Here is a 25152-nt window from a genome sequence, read left to right on the forward strand (position 1 = left end):
ACAGTCGCTGAGAAAGCCAGTAATATACTGGCTATTATAGAAATACGTGTTTTATATATATATAGAGATATATAAAAATACATATAAGTAATATATATTCAGAAGCACAAGTGCTGATGAAAAAGTAATACAGCACAGCACCCATCCCACCGAATCTACAGAATTTCTATTTATCAGAAGTCAAAAATATAATTGCTTGGGAACCAGTACATAAACCACATTGCAAAATGTAAAAGTTTCACAGCTCTGATTGCCACACAGGAGAGAAGTACTTGTCACGATGGACATTTAATAAGCTATCATTTGACTGCTTGCTCTCATTATGCTGCGTGCTTAACTCCCACACAGGAAGGAAATGCTTTTGGTCTTGTGCCAAGCATTAACCATGTAACTCAGTGCTCTCAAATTCACCTGCTACTTGATACACTTCACAAAAAATTTTTTTACATTGCAATTAAAATGCCTGGATCTAGATTTGGGATAACTCCTTCTGTGAGTCATCCACCAAAGAAGAATAATCAACAAGATAAAATTACGTATAGGACAGATTTAAGACACAAGAGAACTGTAATTCTAAATGCACTCCCATTGACATATGGTAGACTACAGTCATAAACCCAAATGTAGTTACTTGACATATCCAAGCACCACTAAACTAGCATAATATGAATGTCAAGGCACACTGAAAACAACCACACTGCAGCAACCAAATAACTTGGCAAAAAGAACTCAGGAGAATTTAAAGTACAAATAACCAGATAATTACTTGCAAAGAAAATTGTTTTCCCATGAATATCTGAACACCAAACTTCTATAATGGTAAAACATCACTGACTATGACAATCTTCTAGCTGATAAGTAAAGCTAAGAATCGTCTCTGTTGCAAGACACTGTGGAGTGCACGTGTGAACACAATACCAGGTTCACCTCCCAGCTCTGCCACAGACCTTCTGCACGGCCTCTGGCCAACCCACCTTACCTGTTCCACTACGTCTCAGTTGTTAAAAGGACAGTAATATCCTCCAGCTTCCCAGAAGTGGTGTAAAGAAATTCCATTAATACCTGACAGAAGCAGCAATAACAGCCCAAAGAATCTGCACAGGTATTTTTTATACTTACATGAATAAATATCTCATAGTCTATGTAAGAATGCCACGAGTCTTCTTTTTGTGTCCTGGGGTCTCGCACCAAGACAGTTACAAATTCCTGCAAGTGCATAATAAAAATCAAGCAATTAATTTCAGAAGACAAAAGGAGCCTGAAAGACTCTCTTGCTTGCTCTGCTGTTCCACAAACTACTGTGCTCAGATTAAAAGCTGAACTGCTGTTTTATTGAATTTTGCAACCCTATAAAAGGAGAAGCAAGAAGTAATGAATCATCTGAGCTACACCACATGTCCGGGAAATTCCCTGCCAAAATGCTAGCTGAAAAGGAGTATTTCAGATTAAGTAATCCTGTGAAAAGTCATATATGTTTCTTGCATGGGAGACAGTGATCTCAGTAGCTACAAACTAAGATGCTAATGTTCAAAATCACACATGTAAGAGAGAGCTAGGCTCTTCCCACCCTTTTAGTCAACATTCACAAAGAATGTGTAACAAACCTGCTTCATGTGCCCAATACATACATAGAGTATTTTATTTGCTCCTAAATTTCTTTTGCTATTGTACCTATGTTTTTTAAAAACAAGCATTTATACCCATTGACTTCAGGGATCGGAGGTAAGTGCTTGGTACCTCCACATGGAGCTAAAAAAATGCCCTTTTTCTACACCCCAAATTACTTGCTCCAGCCCAGTGGGGAAAGGATGTGCCACTGTTAACTGCCCCAGACACAGATTCAACACAGGGAATTGAAGGTCTCAAGCTTAGTGTCTTGGATGCCGTGTGGAAGGAGATGAATCCTCCTCCTCTACCGAGCCTCATAACACTTCCTGATACACAGAGTACCCCCGAGGACGCAGGACCCGGGCACTGCTATATCCCAGTCTGTCCAACAGCCTGCCCAAGGAAGCAAAACAGCCACACTGCAGAGCACAATTCCTCATTTTTGGGGGGACAGTGATATAGAGTATTTGTCATAGAAGTTGTCATATACAGTCTATTTCCTTTTAATTCCTACGTTTATATAATAATTTAGAGGGATCCCGAAGGAGTGTGATGCCTGTGGGCATTACTGTCATGTAACTGGGTATCACTAACAGGAACTAGAAGAGGCTGAAGAATTACACTCTTCCAAGTATCCTTTGCTAATGACCATGTGAAAACTTGTATCGTGTTTAAAAAACAAAACAAAACAAACATCAAATCCACACACACACACACCCCACACACACACACCCCAAAATGGTAAACCTCTATGTTCATAGAGGATGGAAGAGGGTTGTTTAAAATACAAAGGTTGAAAATGTGCCTAACTACCTGCTATTTCCCCGGCAACAAGTAGGTTGCTCTACTTCAGTTGCTTAAATAAGCTATTCACCCAAAGAGCTAAGCCAACCACTTAAACGATGACTCAGTTAAAGAAAGCCATATCATTTTAAGCTGTAGATACATTCCCTCTGAGAGGAAGTCACTGCACAAGATCTCCAGGTACAGGAATCGACTGTGGGAGGAATGACAAAGTCTCTGGTAAATAACGTGCTTTTTTAGTGTGACTTTGCATAAATCAAGAAATCTTGAACTAGAAATCTCTCAAAATGTGTCTTTCCATGCTTGAACCACAGATGTCAGAAAAGAAACCTTCACTCTTTAGCCCAGTCTTCCTCCCCCCCCCCCCCCCCCCCCCCCACTTCAGCGTGCCACCAGCAGCAACCTTCAGTGGACTGACAGGAGAACACTGACAACCTTGAATGGAAAAGATGTTTGGTTTGTTTTTTTTTTTTTTCCCTGAACAGCCACTGCAGTCTGTACATGGCAGGGAGGTGGTCATGGGCTGGAATAAATCATTTACCACACTGATTTCCAGACAGTACTGTTTCAGGGATGGGGAGCCTCTGGCCTGATGGCTGGATACAGCCCACAGTTTTATTTCACTTAACCCAGCTCCTGGTCACAGGGGTGTTTTCTGCATTACTGCTGGACACCCTTTTGGTGCATGTCATGAGCACCTTGCCAAAAAAAGCCCCCTTGAAGGGCTCCTGCCACCTCTGTCACTTCTTTCCTCATTGAAGAGCATCGAAGGCCTGATTCTCCCCTGCAGCTTTTTAACTCCATGCCAACATGGCACAAAAGAAACAAACAACCAGAGCTGTAATCACTTCTACCAGCTGAGGGTCATGCCTTTACTTTTACAAAAACACTAGTGGGAGACATGAGGAAGTTATTACCCCTCCTGAGCAGATCTGAGCAATGTGCCAAACAAAGGAGAGAAAACCATTTTTCTTTTTGGGGGGTTTGTTTTTTGTTGGGTGGGGTTTTTTTTGTTTGCTGCTTTTTTTTTTTTTCTCCTCACCTGCCTCACTGTCTATCATATTTAGCAGACAGATACAGACACAGCATACTTTTGGACCCACTGTAACATCTTTTCATATCCACACTCTGATGTTCTCCCAACGTTTTGCCCTCCCCAGCCTCCTATTTCCCTGTGCCCCACTCCTCCCCAGACCTGCAACCACTTGTCCTTCAAATAGAAAAGAACATACTTTCTCTTCCTTCCCAAGCACTTCAGTCCTACAAGTGGAAGAACAGGAATTATGCGAGGAACCTTCAAATGAGACACTGCTCTCCTCTCCCCTTCAGTGCTGCAGCCCAGGAGCCACAAGCGCAGGTTGCGGGCTCACAACCGAACCCTGCTCCCCTTCCGCTCATCTACCACCACACCAGCTTCTCATTGCCCCTCCTTTTGTCTAGGTTCCCCAAATTACTTCCTTCTCAAGTAACCTCCTCTGACCCTCTCCTTTGTACAGAATCCAAATAATCTTCAAAGTAAAATGCTTCTTTCAACTTCTGTTACACGAAAGTATTACAATTAAAAAGTTACTATGGGATATGCTGTGGGTTAGCTACGGGAAACCTTGCGAATCATTCCAGACCACGTGATTTACACAAAAAAACTCTACACACTTTTAATTTCCGATTAAATAGTTACCAAATGTCAATACTAGAGGAAGTCAAGCACCCTCCAGACTCTACCTGTAGAGGAGATCTGCTGTATATGGTGTGGCAGACAGGTGTCTAGGCAGTAGTGTATCACTGAACCAAGAGTAAAAATGATCTGCAGAACAGCAGAGCACTCCAGCCCCCACACAGTCTCAGCTCCACTTAGAAACATCAGGATTTCAGCAGAAGACTGGGGGTGTGGGTTGGGTTTTTTTTTTTCCTTTATTTACCAAAGAACACCAGGACTGAGTTCAGAATGAAGAAAGATAAACATTAAGCAACTAGAAAACAAAGCCAAAAATGTACAGCCTTTCTCAAGATATACGGTTACTTCCTCTATAAGCAGTTTGAATCCAGAAAATGTTAATCCCAATTCCCATTACAGTTTTTGCCTCTCTGAAACAGAGGCATTGCACATGCACACTATTCCTTCTCTTTTGACTTTTAAGCCTTCTCCAGGATACAAGACCCCTCTGGGACAACAATATTGATTTAATCAAAGCAGCCCTAACCGTCCAGAATAGATGCAGATACACTGCCAGAAAAGGTGCTTATGCCTCCCTATCCCTATTAAAGTAGACTTGTAAAGGCCAATATTCACATATAGGCTATGTTACGGTCCAAGCAGAGTTAGGTGGCAGAATACCAGAATCCTGATGTATGTTCAGTCCATCCTGCATTCACTCATCACAAACAGTTACCAGATTACAACAGTTTTGGGTAATAATTACCTTTCTCCTCTGTATATACTATCTTCCCTCCCCATCTTGCTATAAAAACTAGGATAATCTCAGTAGACATGTCTATCTTCAAGTAATGTACTATTCACCCAGGGGAGGTGAGGCCAACCTCTTCCTCCCACAGCCCACGTGAAGACTAACTTCATCTTTTGTCACAAGACTGCATTGCAGCCCAGCCGTACAACCTGGCAAGGAGGAGACCCCAAAGAGACCCAAGGTTTCAGGGACTTTTTACTTTTGTCAGCTGCAATTCTTTTCAGGGTGCCTTCTTTCCCTGCCCAGTTCTGCTTGTTTTTTCCAGAATTGCAGATCTAGTTATTACACCACATTATTTTCCATTTTGGTTTTTGTTTGGTTGGTTGGTTTTATATTGAGGAGCACAATACAAGTGTATCTGTCATTCAGGAACAGTATGTATCCTCTACTGCTTAACTGCAATAATTGTCTCAAAACTGGAACTTACTGCTGACAGTTCAAAGTGTCCAACCTTAGTCATGGAGGCCTATTGCACTGGGAACAACGTAGACTGAACAGAAAGCTACTGGAAGAAGTGGCATCTCCATTTATTCCTTCTCCCTGGAAACTGCTAAATTCATACACAAAACATTTCCTACCCAAACTGCTACTGCTATAGCTTTGATATGGATCCCAGCAGCCATGCTGGCCCAAACATCCTCATGAAGAACTTAAAATCTGCCCCCGAAGTAGTCATAAATACTTAGCAAGCAGGAATCAGCAGAGCAGCTTCTTTGGCTACATGTGCCTTTTAATTCCTGGCTAAAACAGCCAGTTTACGCATGTCGCTGATGGCATTTTGCTACCCCATCCTCAAGGCCTGAAGCAGTCCAAGTAGTTAGGGTCACACATAAATGACAAAATGGCCAAAGTGACCCCAAGCCTGGTTTACAACTACTCCCTCATCGTTACAGTCCTATGCAAAGAACATGAGTGCCGGCGGCTGAGGAAAAAGGCAGCACTGATGCTATGTAGACACAAGCACTGCAAACTGAAATGTTCCCATTTGGATTTGCTTCAAAAGGAAGAATACACCGTAAAAGCAGAAAGCAGCTGAAACAAACACAAGAACTCTTTTTCTTTCTTTTCCCTCTCCTTTCCCCATTCATCCTTTCTCCTGTTAGAAATTGCATGATGCAATGGGTTGCTCAGACACAAGGATAAACCAGAAGCTCTATTATATAGAATTTGACCACAAAAACTGTTTCTGAGAAGTCTCTTTTTAACATTTTCCTATTAGGAAAATAGGGAGTCTGACATGGAAACATCTATTTTTAATATAGGGAAAAAAATCTACCACAAGGAAAAGGAATAAAAATAATCTCACATTGGATGGTTTTTTGCATTAATCATTCCAGCTGCATTTGAATTCAAGTGTCTGTGCTCAGGACCGTATCAAGTGATAACCTCATGCTCCACAGTGCCACTGTTACACATCTGATTAGTCAATAACCCCTGAAGAGTCATTTTCCACAAAGCTTCTGAGAAAAGTAGAGTTTCCCATCAGGTTGCCTATTAGTAAAAGAATCAACCACAAAGGACATGGGGGCTTTTCATGCTGGGAGTTTTGGCATCTTCACTCCCATATGTGTTGAGTTGTAAGGCTGATAAGAGACTAACAGCTGAACAAACTATTTTGTCTGAAACTTCTAATGTTCATTGGATCTGAGCAAAAGAGAATGTGCAAGTGTGATTCTTGTTGTCCATGCATTTGGTAATCAGAGTTCAGACCCAGCTCCAATCATTATGTCCCACAAAATACCTGAAGACTGATGGAGAGAAGACTGAAATTCAAGTCCTTCTCTCCTGTCTTAGTGTCTGAGCCCCTCATGCACAGAGTCACTTACTCTCTTCTCAGATCCAATTAATATTTGATTCTTCTATCAAACTTTTAACAGAAGGAACTGGCACTGCATCGCTCCAGAATATTCTGCAGCCTTGCAATTAAAAGCAGGAAGAATACAAGCAATCTTTCCTGGTCCTTGCGAACCTTAATGAAATTCAATCCATAACCACCAAACTAGAATCCCTTTTTATTAAAGCTTAGGCATGACTTACTTGTTTTTCATGTTTCGGTGTCATCTTCACTGGTTTGTAATAAAATAAAAATCAACCTGGAAATAAAACAAAACAGACATCAGATTGGCATTTAGTACTCATTTGAAGGTCATTATCTCTTTGGCTAGACATTAGCAGACACTGGAAAGAACCAGGCTCAGTGCTATGTAGACCAGAAAACATGTTTGCATTAACTATAGCTAAGAACTCATTAATTTTTTTAAAAAAATCCCATTTTAGAAGCACTGCGTTAGTCCTCGTCTGAGGATATTTGTCGTAGTTACGTGAAGGTTCAGTGACACCTGTCCATCTCTGGAAGTCAGTGCTTTTCTCCACTGCTCCGGGTGCTGCCCTGGGGCTCATCCTTGCACCCACCTCCCGACAGCTCCACGCAGCCAGCCCCCCCCCAGCCCCCAGCCCCCAGCCCCGGCCGGGGCGGTGCTGCCCGTGCCCTGCTCCCAGCACCCAAGCACAGCCCTGCGTGACCACGGCCGAGGCCCAGCAGGTGCTAAAACATCTGCGTCAACACAATCTCAACCGTTTCTCCGAAACGGAGTTATGCGGAGAGACAAACTGGTTGGATCCTGCAGGCTAGCTAAAACTCAGGATAAATTTCACCGCGTCCGTGGTTTTAAAACCTCCGTGTAGGGACGTGTATAATGAGACCAAATCAAAAAAAGCTTGTCATTGACTTATGTTTTAAATCTACTCTTTCACTGGAAACCCAGATAAATTTTTAGCTACCTCTGCAGTTGTGGAAGCCAGCCAGTTTTCTCAGGACAGGTACCCACGCGGGAAGAGCTCAGCAGCTTTATTCACTTGCTACTTACACACACACCACTTGCCTAAAAACAACCGCAGTGGGAAAAGGATTAGCGATTTGCCTTTTCCCCTTACCCCTCTCCCACATGCCACCCAGCCACTGACAGCCAACACCTACACCCACCCCCAGCTACAAAAACATCCTATTGCCTCCTTAGCTGTTAAAAGCCAGCCTCCTCTTTCCAAACTGAGAGGACCCATGCAGGATCCCTCCTTCACCCCAGTCCGGCTCCCCACACTGGCCCCACGGGCAGGACGGGTTTCACTCGAGCCGGAGAAGCTGAGCAAAATCCTCCCGCACATCCCTCTGGGCAGGTACCTTGCACTGGGGAAGGTGAATTTGCAGCTTGCTTAGGCAATCCCCCAGCAGCTGTTGTCAGCCAGCTGCAAAATGTTCGCCCGTGACTAGGGGAAGACACATGGCTGGGTTTGGAGGTGGCTTGCTGAGGTTTAGCTATGCACAGCTTGGAGCTGCTCTTGTTATTGTACAACGATATATTCAGGTCAAGCCCAGCTGAGGACTCCTGGACACCCCACCCCTGCCCAATGCCTCTGACAAACATGCCTGACTTTCAAATTACACAACTCCACCTATTTTAATAAACCTGAGCACAAAGATAAGCACACGTGTATTTCATTGACTTGGGAATTATTCTGGAACAAACACATCTTTGTCAAATTTCTATAGGGCCAGTTATACCAAAATAGGATATTCTGTCTCCAAATAGAAATGTCCACACACAGGACTTCAGACATCCTAAAAGGTGCCATCAGTATGGTTCCCGTCTCCACAAAGATAAAGCCACCATTTGGTTTCTGCAGCTAGGATGGCGCTGACAAAAGCGCAGAATACCAAAAATACACTCCCAATAAATTTCTTTTTTGACTCAATGTATTTATGACTAACGGGTATATACGCTCCGGTCTGAAGGCACGAGAAGAGCACTCAGAGACTTCTTGCTGCACAGGCTCAGCAGTGCCAAGCAGCTCTGCAAGGGCGGGGCAAGAATTTGGCTTATCAGTTGTAGCTGCTATTAATACAGAAGTATGTTAGGAGCTTTCCTTTCAATGGAGATAAACGACTTTTAGCTTTCAGGAGAGCGCAGGCCCACACCACAGAAAACACTGAAGAGCTCAGGGTGTTAGAAGAAGATTCTGCCTGCTACCTCTTCCCACTGGGTGCAGTTGTAAAACCTATATAGTTTTGGTGGGTTTTTCCCCTCCTCTTTCTGCTCTGGTTGAAAGTGTTGGGTTTCTTAAACAAAAATGAGTTGTGTTTTTTTTTTTTTTCCCAGTTATATATCTTTATTCTATCAGATTCTGCAGCCTCTTTCTCTCCTGTCTCTTAGCTAAGAAATTATGCAAGCCCAAAATATCTCATTCCTGACACTGTTCGTGAATGACAGGGCTGAAATAACACATTTCATTTTGTCATCTGTTTTTCTAATGACCGAGTTATAGCACATAACTGGTGCAGGTTAGAAAGAACAGTTTAAACTCCAAATAGTCATTACGATTTTAAATATTTAATGACTAAAATTAATATTTCAGCACCAAAAGCCTTCCTAAAATATTTAAAATACGTAATTTTTTCATCTAGTAATTTGAAAAAAAAAAAAAAAAAAAAGCAAGCCCACCAAAGCTGCCTTTCCCCACTGACTTCAGCAAGCCTGAAATCACCCCAGTCACTGCAGTCACTTGCAAACACTGAATGCAGTATTCTGTCTCATAGCAAGACGTATATTTGGGGACTTCTTTAACACATGTAGAAGAAGCTAGTGAAGCAGAACAGGTCAACTGTCTGCTTAAGAAGATGTCATTTTATCTTTAGAAAAACCCTACCCAAAATACCAGTGATGGAGAGAAGCAGCCCGCAGAAGACAAACAGAAGGTTGTTAGTCTTTTTTCTCATTAAAAAAAAAAAAATTTCCACTGAGAAATGTAGAAACTGGTACTGAGAAAAAGAATCAAAAAAGGCAGTGGTAGATCTGTAGTTCTGATAAAATGCTTTCTGCTGTGAACGGGGAAAAAAAAAAAAAAAAAAACAAAAACCCACACATTGCTTTGAGGAAGTTTTTGTTCTGCTTCTGACCTATTATCAGTCTGAACACTTTTTTTTTTTTTTTTAAATTTGTTTCATATATTTAATATAACACCTGCTCCTTGCAGTACATATTTTTGACAGTTCTTAATTGCATAATCAACAAAACCACCAGGGAATGGCTCCACAACTGCCAACCACCCAAAGCAAAAAGATTACGTAAGATGACTGGCCATACTTCCTGTAGCCAAAAAAAACCAAGGGGGGCGGAACCCAACCCAAGTACTACAGTGCTTTTCTTAGGGGTAATAAACTGCAGTGCTCTTCTTAAGGGTGATAGAGAAATACTATTAAGCATTATCTTCTATTTCATATTTTAGAGTTGATTATCTATTTTAAAATCTAAATTAAAAGAGATTAGTTAATATTACTAGGGAAATACCTTTTTATCATGTCAATGGATTGCTCTCAAGGGAGGAAGTAACTTCTTCCCTACATTACCAAACTGAAAGATGAAAACTCAAGCAGTGCCACAGACAAAACCCATGGCAACTTGCTAAAAGAACAGCACAAACACACCCATGCCCTCCTGGCCGCCTCACCAGTAGCTATGTTTAGTTGCACTGAAATTTTACAATTTCACTCATTGCTGGGCAGTGTCCTACGCAACGTTCTTGCCTGTTCTGGGAGTGCTCATAGGTTCCATGTGGTCAGTGTTTCCCCTCAAGCAATAAATGTTGATCTTTGGCTCGAGAATTAACCATCAACCCACCTTTGGTTATTCCTAAATGTGTAGCTAAACGACCACTTTCAAGCTTTAATGGGGAAAAGTGATTTATTTTAAGACCTTGGTGATGACTGAAAGACCTATCCAGTCAAAAGCAAGTCCTTGGCTGTGCTTTCAATGTTGTTCCCATCATCAGTGTCAAATGAAGCTTTCATTCACAGCTTCAGTGTGACCAGGAGAAGGACAAATCACAATTAAATCACTAAATGCTTCAAGAGCTTTCCTGCATTTTACGTTTTTGTTACCTTAACACTTGTTAAAAAAAATAAAAAAAAAAGTCCTAAGAATTTTAATCTTCAGCCTGTAGAAAGTTCAGCTGCATCTGTACATGGAGTTCACTATCACAGAACGTGCCTGCGTGCACCTGACCTCACTATGTTCCTGAAACGCAAGTCATCCATATGGATTTGTAAGGAAAATATACACGCAGGGGGTGATGGTGGGAGGGGGAGGGTATGAAGAATAGATCTGTAATAAAAGATGCTGGCTCTGGATATTTCAAAAAAGACTATAATAAACTCAATAATCCCATGCTAAAACATAAATAGTACTTAGATTTGGGATAGAATAATGCAATTTTATTTTGGAGAGCATTTATTGTATTTGCAGAAGCCTCGGGTTCTAGACTAATTCTGAAAGGTCAGTCACTGTCAGGGAGAGTCACTGCTGGAGGAACAGCATCTGCTGCAACTCGTGCACGGAGCAAAGGATCTGCACGGAGAGATGCCTGTGCCACTGCTGATGCAAAGGAGTAGGAAATGGAGGAGCTGAATCCCCACTTAGTACTAACTCACAGCTAGTCAGAGGCATGGATGAAGTATTATTATAGGTTTCAGATGAAGGGATAACAAGTGGGAGAAAACAACGTTGCCTTGTTTATGGAACAAACTGACTGAAATCGTAAGATCAGCCATACTGTATATATCAATGGAAGGGTCCATCTAGTCCAGTAGTGACTTAGATGGTGACTCATACCAAAACCTCAGAGTGTAAGAAACAGGCAAAATTTTGAATGCTTATTCCCCAGTTTTGAAGAAAATAATGTGAAAACAGGTAGTACACATTCATACATATAAAACATACCATCCTGTGATATCACATCATAGCATAGTCTGGCATTTACAGGAATTGGGTACACGGCCATCACAGCACTACCGCTCTCGTTCGTAAGAAAAATCTTATTCAAATTATGTTTCCCAAGCAGGGACTTCCAGTCAACCCAGAGTAACTCAGCTTCAGCGTTAAGCAGATGCCTTCTACTTTACCTGGTCCAGTTTAATACCTGGGGTCAACCCAACTCCGCTCATCAGAGGAGCCATGAGTTCCCTTCTGTCCCTCACTGTCCATGAACCGTAACTCCCGACTGTGGAAGTCACAGAGCATCCTTCCTTCTTTCATCTACCCTGCTGGTTATCTGCCTTGCCTTCCCTCAGCAAATCATCATAAGGGTCTGCTTGTCAGAAGTGAAAAGAACATGAAAAACATCAGCATTTTCATTTAAACTCTGCACAGCACTCAGATGTCTGTAGAACGCTTACTGAAGTTGTCCTGGTTTCAACTGGGGCAGAGTTTTGGGGTTTTTTTTTCCTTCTTAGTAGCCAGAATAGTACTATGATTTGGATTCAGTATGGGATTTGATATAAGAATGTTGATAATGTACTGATGTTTTCAGTTCTTGCTAAGAAATCAAGGACTTTTCAACTCCCCTTGACCCACTGCTGTGCAGGTGCACAAGAAGCTGGGAGGGAGCAAAGACAGAGGAATGGACCCAAACTGGCCAATGGAATATTCCATATCATGTAGTGTGGTGCTTGTTATATCAATAAGGGTTGACTGGGAAGCTCACTCTGGCTTCCAGGATTGCGGTTTCAGGATTCTCTCTTCTCTCCTATCGCTAGCCAGGAACAGGCTGGGCATCAGTCAGCAGGTGGTGAGCAATCACATTGTGCATTACTCGTTTGTGTTTTCTATTATTACTATTAATATTATCATTATTATTTTAATTTTATTTCAATTATTAAATTGTTTTTCTCTCAACCTACAAGTCTCCTTACTCCTCCAACGCTCTCTCCCATTCCCCAGGGCTTGGGGAGGCTGAGCAAGCAGCTGTGTGGTGTTTGGCTGCCGGCCGGGTTTAAACCATGATGGAAGTCAACAAAATAAATTACCCCTTGAGCAAATCCATCTCACTTTCCAGGCTCAAGGTACCCGTTTCATCAGTGTTGTATTACAGCAGCAGCTGAATTGCTTTGTTGCCGAGTAAGAAATGAGGAGGCCATCTAAGCTGTTTTGAAAAGAACAAGAGCTTTCCAGCTCACCAACAGGATTCACAGACCTTCCCTCTAACCACAATGCGACGTAGAAATGCACTGCCAAAAATCATGCCTTGCCAGCTGCACTTGAAATTACAATTACCAGCCGCTGCTGTGAAGATGCTTAGTTAACTACTCTTTTCCTACAGCATTTTACTCCATTTGGTTACTAAATGCTTCTTTATGGTCACCAGGTATGACAGCTCCTCTTTAAACACTATGTTATTGCTTTTCCCCAACCAGCCATTCCCTTGTGCTGCAATCTGCCTAGCTATTGAAACCTGGTTTATCAAGACAATTAATTCAGTCCATTTAAAAAAAAAAAGCAAATAATTTTTCATTCATTTCAGAGGAATATGAAAATCAAAGAGCTAATCAAACGTACAAATTTCCCTCTCCCCCCTAAAATATATACATGACATGGATTGCAGTGTCAGGTGTGGGTCGCAGATTTCCAACTACATTGGTATTATACCACGCTTGAATTGCATCAACTGAATACCGTATCGCTGGACAGCAGTGTGACTCACATGCTAAGCCTCTCCGAAACCTCTAAAAGCCTAAACATCAACAAGGAAGAAGTACTAAGAAATCTGTTCACGGGAGACAGCATTAGATGTTTCTTCACATTTTTTTTTTTTCAGTGTCAAATTGCAGACTTAACGATCAACCAAAGGACTTCACGTATATTCTGCAGTTTCAGTGGGCTGCTGATCACACAGCAACTATTACTTTCATTTTTTCTCATTAGAAAATACCAGTAAGACTAACGCTGGCAGATTAGGCTTTTAGGCACTGGCTAGAGAACTGTAATTGTGGGTCAAGACACTGAAAGAACAGCATGTGCCAGACTTTGTCAAGGTAAATAGTTATTACTCAGGGCTGATGCTTGCGACAGCTTCTGCAGGCAATCTGGGGACTGCTCAAAATACTCCTGGAGCTCTGGTTCCTGAGTTCTCCAGGCAGCCTGTCAAGCTGGCCTGCCACATGAGCCTGCCTCTGCTAGCTCTTTGCAAATATTACAGTGCGCAGTAAGTAGCTTAAACTACACTAAATTGTTTTGTAGCGTAAATAATTGCCGGGTTTGTTGCCAGGGCATTTTTCAAGAAGCCAACGAAGAGATAAGGCAGTGTTTGAATGGAAGCACTGGTGACCTCCAAGGTAAAGTCTCAGTAAGCGTGCTTGCTCCAGGGAACTTCTGAGATCCTTTGAGCTAAGAGAAATCCATTTCAGAATCAGCAATAACCTTGGCAACCTGACAAATTCAATCATCTCTCAACTACACCCGTACTCAACATGGAAAATACTGGATAAGCACCAGACTTCTTATCAATACTTATGGAAATAGGGCATACCACTGGCAGTAAAACTACCTTTGAAAACAAAGAGAAAGTAGTAGGTAATTTCCAGGCTGAAATCACTTGCTGACACAGTACCCGAGTACTTTCCAAGTCAAAGTTCTGTTCAGTTACAGAAATGGCAAGTGGACATATACCTGTTGTGCACACACGAACCATACACACATCTTATTAGCTACACCAATGGGAACTGGCAATATAAAATTACCCACAGACAGATAAGTGACCCCTAGATATTTTTATATGATGCCAGTTACAAACAACACATTAGACAGCTGTTGCTTTTACAAACTGGATTACCAACCAAAAAGAAGGTATTTGGAAATAGAGATTAAAGTATCAGTGTTTCAAAACACTGATTAAAATCCTAAGAAAAATCTTAAATGCTGCTTCCAAAGGAGTGTTTATGTTCAGAGAATTAATGTCCTTTCTCTCTTCCAAAACTTAATGTTTTTTTTACAGGAATTAAATATTTCACTGCACTAAATCAAATTCAGTTGCCCTAAAAATATTATCTTCCCCAATGTATCTCTCTGCAATAACTAATTTTTATTTATCATGGGGAAAGAAGGGCTGATGGCAGCTGTATCTTTCCTGCTGAGCAAGCAGAGCAAAAGTCGGCAAATGCCATGCAGTCTTATTGCAACATTTCTTTCTCAGTCTCTTAGATGCAGACACTGACATCACCTGACCTCTTCCTTCCTGACTCACCCCCTGAAACGTTTGGAATCTTATGTGCCAGAAATTTCTTTTTTTTTTTTGCTCATGTTGAACTCTTGATTTATAATACAATTTTTATCTGCTGCTTGAATTGTCATTACATAGCCCTATATGTTTTAGCTTGGCTTTCTTCCTGCTGCGGATTTCCTTATTCTACCAAAACTGCTATTTTTGTGATGCACCACCTGGTCCTGTCTAGGAAGTGCTAGTGCTGAGTCTCGTCCCCAGAGAGGAAACTGAAGCAAAAGCAATAAAGCAATAGTCTTGGCCGTAATCACGGAATTAGAAGTCCCAGTCTCACGATGGGCGTCTGGGGAGATGAGTGGGGAAGACCGAGCTGAGGCACAGTCAAAAATAAAATGAATAGTTAAGTAGTGATGTCCTGAGGCAGATCGATCCTAAGCAACCTCTATAACTGCAGCTCAAAACAGTGGGGAAGATTGGAAATATTGCAGTCAATGCAGTGCGCTCACCAAGCACTTTGATCAACTGTCCAAACAGTTGCGTTTCTTGGGCCTTTTAAGTTGAGCAAGCCCCTGAGGGATCATCGCAACAGTCCAGTTGGATCAGCCATCCCCTCTCTCGCACAGTGGCAACTCATTCTTCAGACTCTCTTCCCCTGAAGGGCACATCACATGGCCCATCATGATGGCAGAAACCCGCTGGTGTTCTGTCTGTGTAGCTGCACCCATGTGTTGCACTAGCATATGAGCTGGATCTATCAACAGTTACGTTAACCATTTAAGAATGTATTAACAGTGATTTCAACCAGGCAGCTTGTTTGTTCAACAGGCTTTGTTCTCTTTCCCAGATAGCCTGTGGCAGTGGCATGAAAACAGTACTTTGGATGTAAATAGCTTCTAAGTAGCATTACTCATCACTAAAGCTGACAATTCTGAGGAGCAAACAGCATTTGGCAGGAGGAACTTTTCATGAGACTGACCAATAAGAAAATCAGGTCTGCTTCTCATTTCTTTTGTGCCCACTAAATGTTAAGATGCGATTTTGGTTCCTTTCAGCCCCATACTCCTTTCAGAAGTTGAAAGGACACCAGGAGACATGACAAACACACAAAAACGGGAGGAAGAAAAGCAACGCTTGGGGTTTGACTGCTGTGCAGTCATCACAGCCAAGTCAAAGGAGTCGCTGGCCGGTCCACAAACACTGGCTTGAGGTCAAACAGCAAGAGGAGCAAAGGTAGAAAACTTGATGTCTGCAGGAGAAATGTGGCCCACGGCTTTCTTTCACAGTGCCCAAGCCCACACGAAATTTTTCCAATAATGAATTAAAGTAGACCACTATCTGAAGGACTTTTTCTACCTTTAGCAGGAAAAGGACTTCCCACTCATGAAGCAGGTGCTGCCTAAATGAGAAAAATGCACAGATTTAAATTATTTTTAAACCTGGTTAGCTCAGACTGTATAGGAAGATGACAGACCAAGAAGAAACTGATTTAAGTTTGTATTGTTTAAGAAAGTCTTATCCCAGGCTCACTTAAGAATATTTACTTCAGACCCAAAAAAGTACACTCCAGTCTTAAAACAGACCAAGTGTCAATTTATATAATCACACCCTTAGCTAAACCAGCTGAAACCTACATATTATGTATGGATGTATTTGAAATTCTACTTTGTGGTCCTACAGGCAAATACGCAATCAGCGTCTATCCCGCGGCTGTTGGGACCTGACAACCACCAAGGAATCCTCTCCAGCTCCACCAATTTGCAGAAACACAAGGATGCTGTGGGGACAATGGCTTTTCAGTCCAGGGCTAGACACGCGTCTCCGAACAAAACTGCAGTCAAGGGAACTCGGTGAAACGAACGGCCCGGACGCGGCGGGGGCAGAAGGTACCAGTTACTGCACGTCCTCCGCAGCTGGAAGCCCTCAGAGGAACGCCTCGCTGCGGTTACCCGGCCAGCTTGGTCACTGCCAGGAACTTTTCTGGAGAGCTGATGCAACTGGGTCGCTATGGCCAACAGAGATTGAATAACCGTTGCTGACAACGCGTTCCACTTTATAGTGTCAAATCCTGCAGCACTTTATATACAGGGAAGTGCTTTACATACTTGGAAAGCACTCTATAAAGATAGTGCTGTCCTCGACGGGGTCTGTTTTAATGATCTAGCAGGAAAACGGGAAGGGGAATGGTTGCCACCTAGCCTAAAACCAACACAACTTCTGCAACTGTAAAAAACGGCTCCTAACTGACTGATGAAAACCAGAATTTCATCTGCATTAAAGAGAAAATAAGACTCTCCAAGGTTTGAAATTTATCTAGTTTAACTGATCTTATGGGGAAAAGACAGCACTCCTCAGAGTTAAGATTTGCTAGAAATCCAGTGAAGGTGTAATCATATACACCAAGCCCAATTACCATTTTCCACACTGCCAACAGACTTATCTTTCAGATGTCTTGAACAAGTCAATCACCATCCAGAGTTAGAAAGATGGAAGCTCTAGTGATCCTCAGGTAGTCAAAATAATTCTGCAGTGTTCAGAAACATGCTACTGCTTGTTGATGTCACAATCTAAGAGCATAGGCAAGACAGTGCTGTGAGCAGAGATGGTGCCTTGTGTGAAAGATTAGAAGTATACTTGAAAATATTTCAGAGGCTGTATATACCAAAACCTTTTTTTTTTTTTCAAGCAGATACGTTACTCTAATAAAAGATATTTAATGTGCAAAACTTGCCTTGGACAAAGAGATCTGTGGCTCTGGGGAATATGGAAGAATAATTTTTGAAAGAAAATCATCGCTTATGCACATATGCTATGGTACAGCACTTTAATATTATTTTTCAAACCGTGCATTTAAATTCAAATATGTAATGGCAAAAAGGAAGGCAAAAATCTGCCTGCGGACTGAAGACTGCCTTTATGTTTCTTCAACATAGTCCACAGTACCCCAAATACTCTTTACAGTTATTGTGCATTAGTTACAAGGTTTGGTGCATGTACTGGAGGGGAGTTTTCCTGAGAAAGTCAAGACACTTTCTTTGCAAGCTGAGGTGAACTATTAACACCTACTTACCAGGGTTTGCATTAAACCCCCCATGATTCAGCTTTGAAAAGCTCGCCAAAAAGACCTCAGATGGGAGAGGATCTTGCATCCCTACTCTAAGATCAAGCCTTGGACTACACACCCAGAGTGGAAATCCTTTTCCTGGCCAGCAGGTCCAACAGATCTTCCTTCCAAATAGAGAAAAATATAATAGAACAAAAATGATAGAGCAAAATAGCAGTCAAAGCTTCCTCGTGGACAAGCAGATTAGGAAGGCTTAGTTTCTGCACAACTACTTGCATGTGTCAAACAATTCTTCGTGAAATTCCCAAAGGGATATTTTGGCTATAAATCCTCTCTGATTCTCAGATCTTACTGCCCAAACACGGTTTCGTGGTCTGTGAGGTGGAGGAACTGTTTAGGCCAGCCACCCGGCTGCCTTCCCCACCACCTTCACAGCAACCCCCACCTTCATCCCCCCGGAGAGGGGGAGATAAGGGGCTTTATCTCATCTGAAATTAGTGATTTGCCCTGCTGTATGCCCAACAACCCTGTCGATTCCAGTCCAGATAGTCCCATCACAACCAGACACACGTAACGAATGGAATGCAGTCACAGATTCTCGGGGAGCGGACCAACTGGTGTCACAGCCGTTAAACGCCGGTCTCATTATTTCACATGTCAGAAGACATGTGAGGGTATCTTTGGGCTGTGTTACTCCATGCCACGAGAGACAAGGCCATTACATTTAGCTCTTCTCAAAGCAAGCATGACCGCAATGACACTGCTCACCGACGTGACTATTTATACATGTGAATGCCCAGCACGTCATCGGCTCTGGCATTATCAAAATGCTCGCTAGCACTTTGACAGCTATTTCCCTTCTCCCTGCAACCACTCCCCAACACTTCCCTTACCACCTTGTCTTTTCACGCCTCTTTAGTAGAAATTCATTTCTTCTGGGAAGAGGCACTCTGCTTTTGGGAAAACAAAGCCTTCCCCTCTGGGAAGACAGCTGAAAATCTCATTAGAATGGGTACCAAAGCCATGACTAATTTAAAACCACACATCACCATTATGCAATTAAACCAATGAGACTATTAGAAGGTACAAAGTTATAACCCGCTGACTGTTGATGTACACATGGAGCAAGGTAAGGTGAGCAGTTAGGGCTTCCCTGAGGGAAAGGAGGAGCAGGAACTTGAACCTGAAGGATGTGTAGGCAGCACACACACAGAAGTTGAGTGTATATATATATATTACTCACTGTCAACTCCGTAGTAAAATACATGCTTTGTTGCAGGAGCAAAACATCCGTTTTGCTTTGAGGCACAGGATACCTTAAGTGAGTTTATCCTCCTAGACAACTCTGGTAGTGAAGAAAGGGAGAGGAAGAAGTAATTTTCTTAAGCCACAAATCCTTTAAATACCAAGAAACACCGATTTCTTCATACCACAAAAAGCAGGCATGGAAAGCAAATTGCCTTCTCTGTTTACGCACAGGAGTTACCAGAGAAAAGATCCGTAACAAAATCATCGTTGGCTTATTTGTTCTTAAACAAATGAAAATCATCAGTATGCACCCTACTAAAGGACTCTGTGGTAATCCATAACATCAATCACATAAAAATGCTGGAGCAAAGGGAAACTCCTTTCGAACTGATCAAGTCCCTCCTTTTGGGCTAGGCTGACACTGAGTTGTAAAGGTTTTTGCAGGGTTCACGTCTACCGACAAATTCCTCTGTGGTACTGGGAAACATTTTGGAACAACTCATGCTGCAGTACCAGAGAGGCAGCATGTATGTAACATGCCCAGTAAAGTCCAAAAGGAAACTGGTTTCTGGGACCAGAAGCCCCAAGGGCTAAATTTAAGGATTCTGTGAAGGCATATCACTAATTAGATCTCAAGAAGAGTAATACAATTTTGAAGTTCTCCAAGTTGAAAGAGGATCACCGTGGGAAATACAGGGCCATTTGCAATTATATTGTTGGTTTATGTTTTGTTAAATCTCTTGCTGATCCCCCTGTCCTGCAGAAACGTGGACAAGCATAATCCAGCTAACTAAGCATGAACATACAGCGTCTTTGTGGATGTTCACAAGGTGTCCTACTTACTCTTCAGCTACTGCCCAAGAAAGTGGATCAACTGTACGTCATGTGTCATGATGCCAGACTCGTACAGATATCCTTGATCCCTTTGGACAGCCCCCTTGAAAGGCACCGCTCACCCACATCCAGGCAACCAGCCCATGCCCAAGTTGTACTGCACAGAGATTTAGCAAGGAATGCTGTAAACAAAAAGATCCAGAGCCAAAATACTTTGCACCAGGCTTCTGCATTTAGTTCCCTGCAGTCAATGAGCAACTATAGAATGATTTGCTTCTCTATCCCAAGAGTTAGCTTGCCAAGAAGTCAGAAAATTCCTGTAGGACACAGCTGTTTTTATCTCTTAGTATTTTTAGTATCAGGAGAACAAAAAAGTTGCTGAGGCTTGGGGGGTTTTTTGAGATAATAAAAACATGCAAAATGTTTAACAAGAAGAAAGAAAAAGATCACAATATCCTAAACTAACCATATCTCTTCTCTGCTTACAAAAGCCAGAAGCTTATGTGTACTACATACCACATACGTGTAAATAAGATCCACGTGATACATTGCAGAGATATGATACACCAAATTTGTCATCCGTCCTATCCTACTCACCTACTCCCAGGAAGCAAGGAACACCTCCCGCAGTCCATACTGCTGAGCAGATGTTCACAACGTTTTTACTTTGGGATTTATTATAGTGTGGGGTTTATTGTGTTGTGCTTTGGTTTGGTTTAAATCAGCGTGCCAGAAAAGCGCTTACTTCCTTCATTGGAGAAATTACAAAATTGTATGCTAAAAGCAGAGAAGGTGGCAGTTGCCTGAAATGAGGGTGATCACGAAAAGTACTAAAATACGACTGCAAGACTGATTCAGACCTTTACAGTCAGAAGGGCCCAACTTCTGTACCAATATTCTTGTCAGCATCTTTCACTCCACGGGATGAGAGGACCAGCAGAAGGGCAGGCGAAAGGGAACACCACGCTGGGGCCAAAGGCAACTGCTGCTCTGCTGCAGGGAGGAGCAGCCCCGAGGGGATGGAAGGAAGCCCCGAGGGGATGGAAGGAAGCCCCGAGGGGATGGAAGGAAGCCCCGAGGGGATGGAAGGAAGCCCCGAGGGGATGGAAGGAAGCCCCGAGGGGACGTGTTCTAAGGATGCTTAACGAGGAACAGGATGCAGGAAGCTTCAAAATGATGACCGCCACAACTTTCTCTGGGTGGGAAAGGCTATTTTGTGAGAGATGCGTGCGCAGCAACAGCGGGAGCTCTGTAAAAAATTTCTGGGAAAAGAGACTTCGCCTTATTATGCTCCGGTGCTCATCTGTTCAGGGCTACTCCCTGACATCAGTGGCATCACCAATCCTGGCGAGATTGTGACAGTTCACCCAGAGAAGCCACATCACAACATGTTTACCAACTCCTGGCTTGATTTAATGCGCCACCTCCCCTTCTGCCTAAGAATTACTCAGTCTGGCCCAACATCCCCAGTGTTTTTTTCGCTCAGTACGCCACTGTGCTGGGGAAGGGGAACGCCAGGACACGGGGAGCCTGCAGCACAGCAAGGCACCGCTCACGTCCGAGCCACACACGGCATCTACGCTGCAAGCATCACGGCACCGTGGGCATGCAGCAAGCGCAGAGGCACGCCAGGGCTGGTGAGAGGCCCTGCCTCCAGAATAGCGGCGCTTCAGGGGTTAACGCGGAGGAGCATAGCCAAAAAAACAACTCCTCAGTGTACTGAAAGATGTAAGGGAGAGGCTTTGGAGAGTCAAGGCAATGTTTACCCAGCTCTGCCTGCAAAGCAGGGAAGGAGGGAAAACCAGAAAACTGGACTTCTGTCAAGATAGGATCCAGGCAGTTTTTCATGAAACACAGCAATGCAGTGCTGTGATGCTACTCCAGCTTTCTACTGGGCTAGCCCTGACTGATTGTACCATAAACATATCTCAAAAGAAGCAAAAAAAAAAAAAAAAAAAAAAAAAAAAAAAAAAAAAGGGGCAAAACCAAACAAACAAAAAACCCCACCACACCCACATCATTCAAATAAATTACTCTCTTATTCAAATATAAAAACTATTGCAGCAGATTCTATAAGAAAACAGCTAATTTTAAGAAGGAGCACCTACAAGCCAGCAACTGCTGCTTTGCAATGGCACAGAAACACAAGTCCTTAATTCCAGCAGCTCAGCTGATAAATTAACTACAGTTAAACTAGAGAGTCATAAATGAAAGAGGAACCATAACACCACTGTAATTTATAAAGGATTTGCCACTATGTATTTGGGGGTACCTGATTTTAAACAACTATTTCTGTGTTCACAAATAGCGTCTTGTTTTATATTTCACAAGTTCTCTGGGACCAAAGACTGCCTTTTTGCCTGTATTTGCACAGCTCCTACCAGGGAGCACATATAACTGGATGGGGCTTCTAGTTGCTACTGCCTTCTAATTACACCAAGGCATTGAAGAGATTACGGTTTTAGTACCTTAGTAGTGATACTTCCAGAATGTTTTTCTCCTTTTTTAAAAAAAACCCAACCAACCAAACAAACAAAAAAACCCTAAAACTTATAATTCTTTTGCAAATAAAATTTAAAATCTTAATAATCTATAAGAAAGCTCACATATATTATAAGCCCTTAAAAGTATATGAATACTGGCATGGCACACCAATGCAAGTTCTTTACATTAAAGTTAATTAAAAGGTAAATACTTCTTAGATTCAATATAAAATATACATGATATACAAGAGACTTCTGGACTTCAGGTCAAGCATTATAAATAATGCCCTGGGCTGAAGAAGACATAAGTGTTATTTTCATCTTCTACACAAAGAAAATACTGGTATTTCCATTTTTCTAAAGGAAGCCCAGTTTTGTGTCATTCGGGAAAGCCCTGCCTCGCGTTACTTTTAGTTTCAGTTTTCCCCAGCATAAGTAGGAAGACTCCTCACTTGCACAATTTCCTGTCAACACGAGAAGAAGAGTGGGAGATAAAAACTCAAGCTGCTGTTGATCTCGGGCGATGGGTGATGTGGGCACATGCAAGGTGGGAGCTTCAAACGCTCCCAGGTGGGCCAGACCCCGACCCTCAGCGGCTCAGCTCCACACCTCCATCGGCCTCTACCTTTTCACCGCTGCTAGCCGAATTAGGCAATATTTACCTAAAATTGCCACAGCCTCAAAGGAGCTGTGAGAGCACCCAGCCTGTCGCGCTGATCCGATGGTCTCCACGGGGTGATCCCAGCGAGTGGGTGCGAGACAATGAGCAAACACGGGCGACCCGAGGGAGAGCGGCCTCTGTGCCCAATTCCTGTACGTGGCCCGAGGCAAACCCAGCAACTCGGTCACTGGAGCTGCCCTTGGTTTACCAAGCAGTAAGTTTTAATTGCGTACTGTGTTTTCAACAGCTTTCCTCACAGGTACCTACAAATGCCCAGGCTGCTTACTTTAAATAACACACCTAATTTAAAAATAATAATAGTAATAATAATAATAGGACAGTCTCCTCACTAAGAAAAAGGTACAGCAAATACGTATTTAATACAGAATCATGCCATTACATACATTATGATACACGTTATATATTTATATATTATTATACACAGTAATATGAATATATAACGTGTATATATAACAACATAAGGTATCTACGCAGCAATATGATGTATCTACGCAGCAATATGATGTATCTACGCAGCAATATGATGTATCTACGCAGCAATATGATGTATCTACGCAGCAATATGATGTATCTACGCAGCAATATGATGTATCAACATACAGGGCTTTTGCACCTCCATGCAATGGTCATAGCTGCCAAAGGCAGCGGACTAGCTTTAAAAAAAAAAAAAAAAAAACAAAAAGCAGTGGCTCAAAACAAGCTTAATAATTATTTAAGCCGCAGTTTCTTACTGCCTGGTGTTAATCATTGCTAAGAGCAGCCACTCACAGAGCCGTTTCCAATCACAGCGGAGCCCTGTGCCAAAGAGCAGGGGAATAAATACCCCGCAAAAGACCGGGAGGACCCAATCGCTTACCGCAGCTCGGCGGCGGGGCTGGCTGCCCGGAGCGGCTGCCGAAACCCCGGGCTGTTTCACCGGGCTCCGGCAGCGCCCCGCCGCCACCGGGAGACGGGAGGAGGCCGGCGCTGCCCGCGCCGCGCCGCGCCGGCAGCCGCACCCACACCGCCCCACGGCAGAGCGGCCCCGTCCCGGGTGGGGGGGACGGGACGGGACACGACACGCTGCCGCGGCCCCCGCTCCGCGCCCGCGGCCGGGCCGCTGCCCGCGGAGCGCGCCCGCAGGGGCTGACACCGCCCGCCACTCACCGCTCGCCGCCGCGCGCAGTCCCGGCGCCGCCGCTCCCGCTGACCGCCCATAGGCCGGGAGGGGGCGGTGCGTCACCGGAGGTGGGCGGGGGCACCCGTCACCGCCCCGCCCACTGCCCTCCCCCGCCCCGCCCCCCCGCCCCTCCCCGGGCGCTGCCTCCCCGCGGGACCCGCCCGCGGGTGGGGGGCGGATACAGGGGGGTGCTGGGGGGGGGTGGGGAGGGAGAAAGGAGGGGTACAAGGGGGTGCTACTGCGGGGGGGAAGGGGAGAGGGACCGGCAGCGAGCTAAGGGGGGCGGGGGGGGGAGCACCCCGGCTTCACCCGCGCATTTCCGCGGCGTCCCGAGTGGGTGTCCCGGCGGCTGGTCGATATTCAAGCCGCGTGTTCTGGACACCCAGAGGTGCAACGAATGGCTTTCCTGAAAAAGAGTTATTTTTAGGAGCCTTTTAGTTAAGGAGTTAAAAAAAAAAAAAAAGAGAGAGAAATTAAGATTGCTAAATCCGATTAATTAATTATTCTTTTAAGGGTGAATAAAATCCCTCCTGAAGTTTTTTCAGCTTTTATTCTTGGCTTTACTTGATTTCTCAAGAAACCAAAATACTGATAATTGTGTTTCCTTACTGGTTTGGTTTTGTGTTTAGTGGTTTGTTCTGGTGTTTTTGGTTTGTTTTTGTTTTGTTTGTTTGGGTATTTTTTTGTATTTTACCTAAATCACATTGCTAGATGTTAAAGTTCCAAGAGGGATTTGAAACACATGGTTAACATTGAGTGCCAGC

The 25152-nt window shown here is 43.3% G+C and overlaps 1 protein-coding gene across 1 annotated transcript in view; it reads right to left on the bottom strand.

Moving 5' to 3' along the window:
* Nucleotides 1–24393, bottom strand: part of SNX10 (sorting nexin 10) — a 38035-nt gene extending 13642 nt beyond the window's left edge. Inside the window, 4 exon segments of the mRNA XM_042802207.1 lie at nucleotides 1120–1206; nucleotides 6915–6970; nucleotides 7659–7759; nucleotides 24376–24393. Of these exon segments, the coding sequence (XP_042658141.1) occupies nucleotides 1120–1206; nucleotides 6915–6938 (111 nt within the window). The 5' untranslated portion in view covers nucleotides 6939–6970; nucleotides 7659–7759; nucleotides 24376–24393.
* Between the last annotated feature and the right edge of the window lie 759 nt (nucleotides 24394–25152).

This window comes from Tyto alba, unplaced genomic scaffold (genome assembly GCF_018691265.1).
Source record: "Tyto alba isolate M040663 unplaced genomic scaffold, T.alba_DEE_v4.0 Super-Scaffold_38, whole genome shotgun sequence".
In the NCBI taxonomy this organism is placed as follows: domain Eukaryota; kingdom Metazoa; phylum Chordata; class Aves; order Strigiformes; family Tytonidae; genus Tyto; species Tyto alba.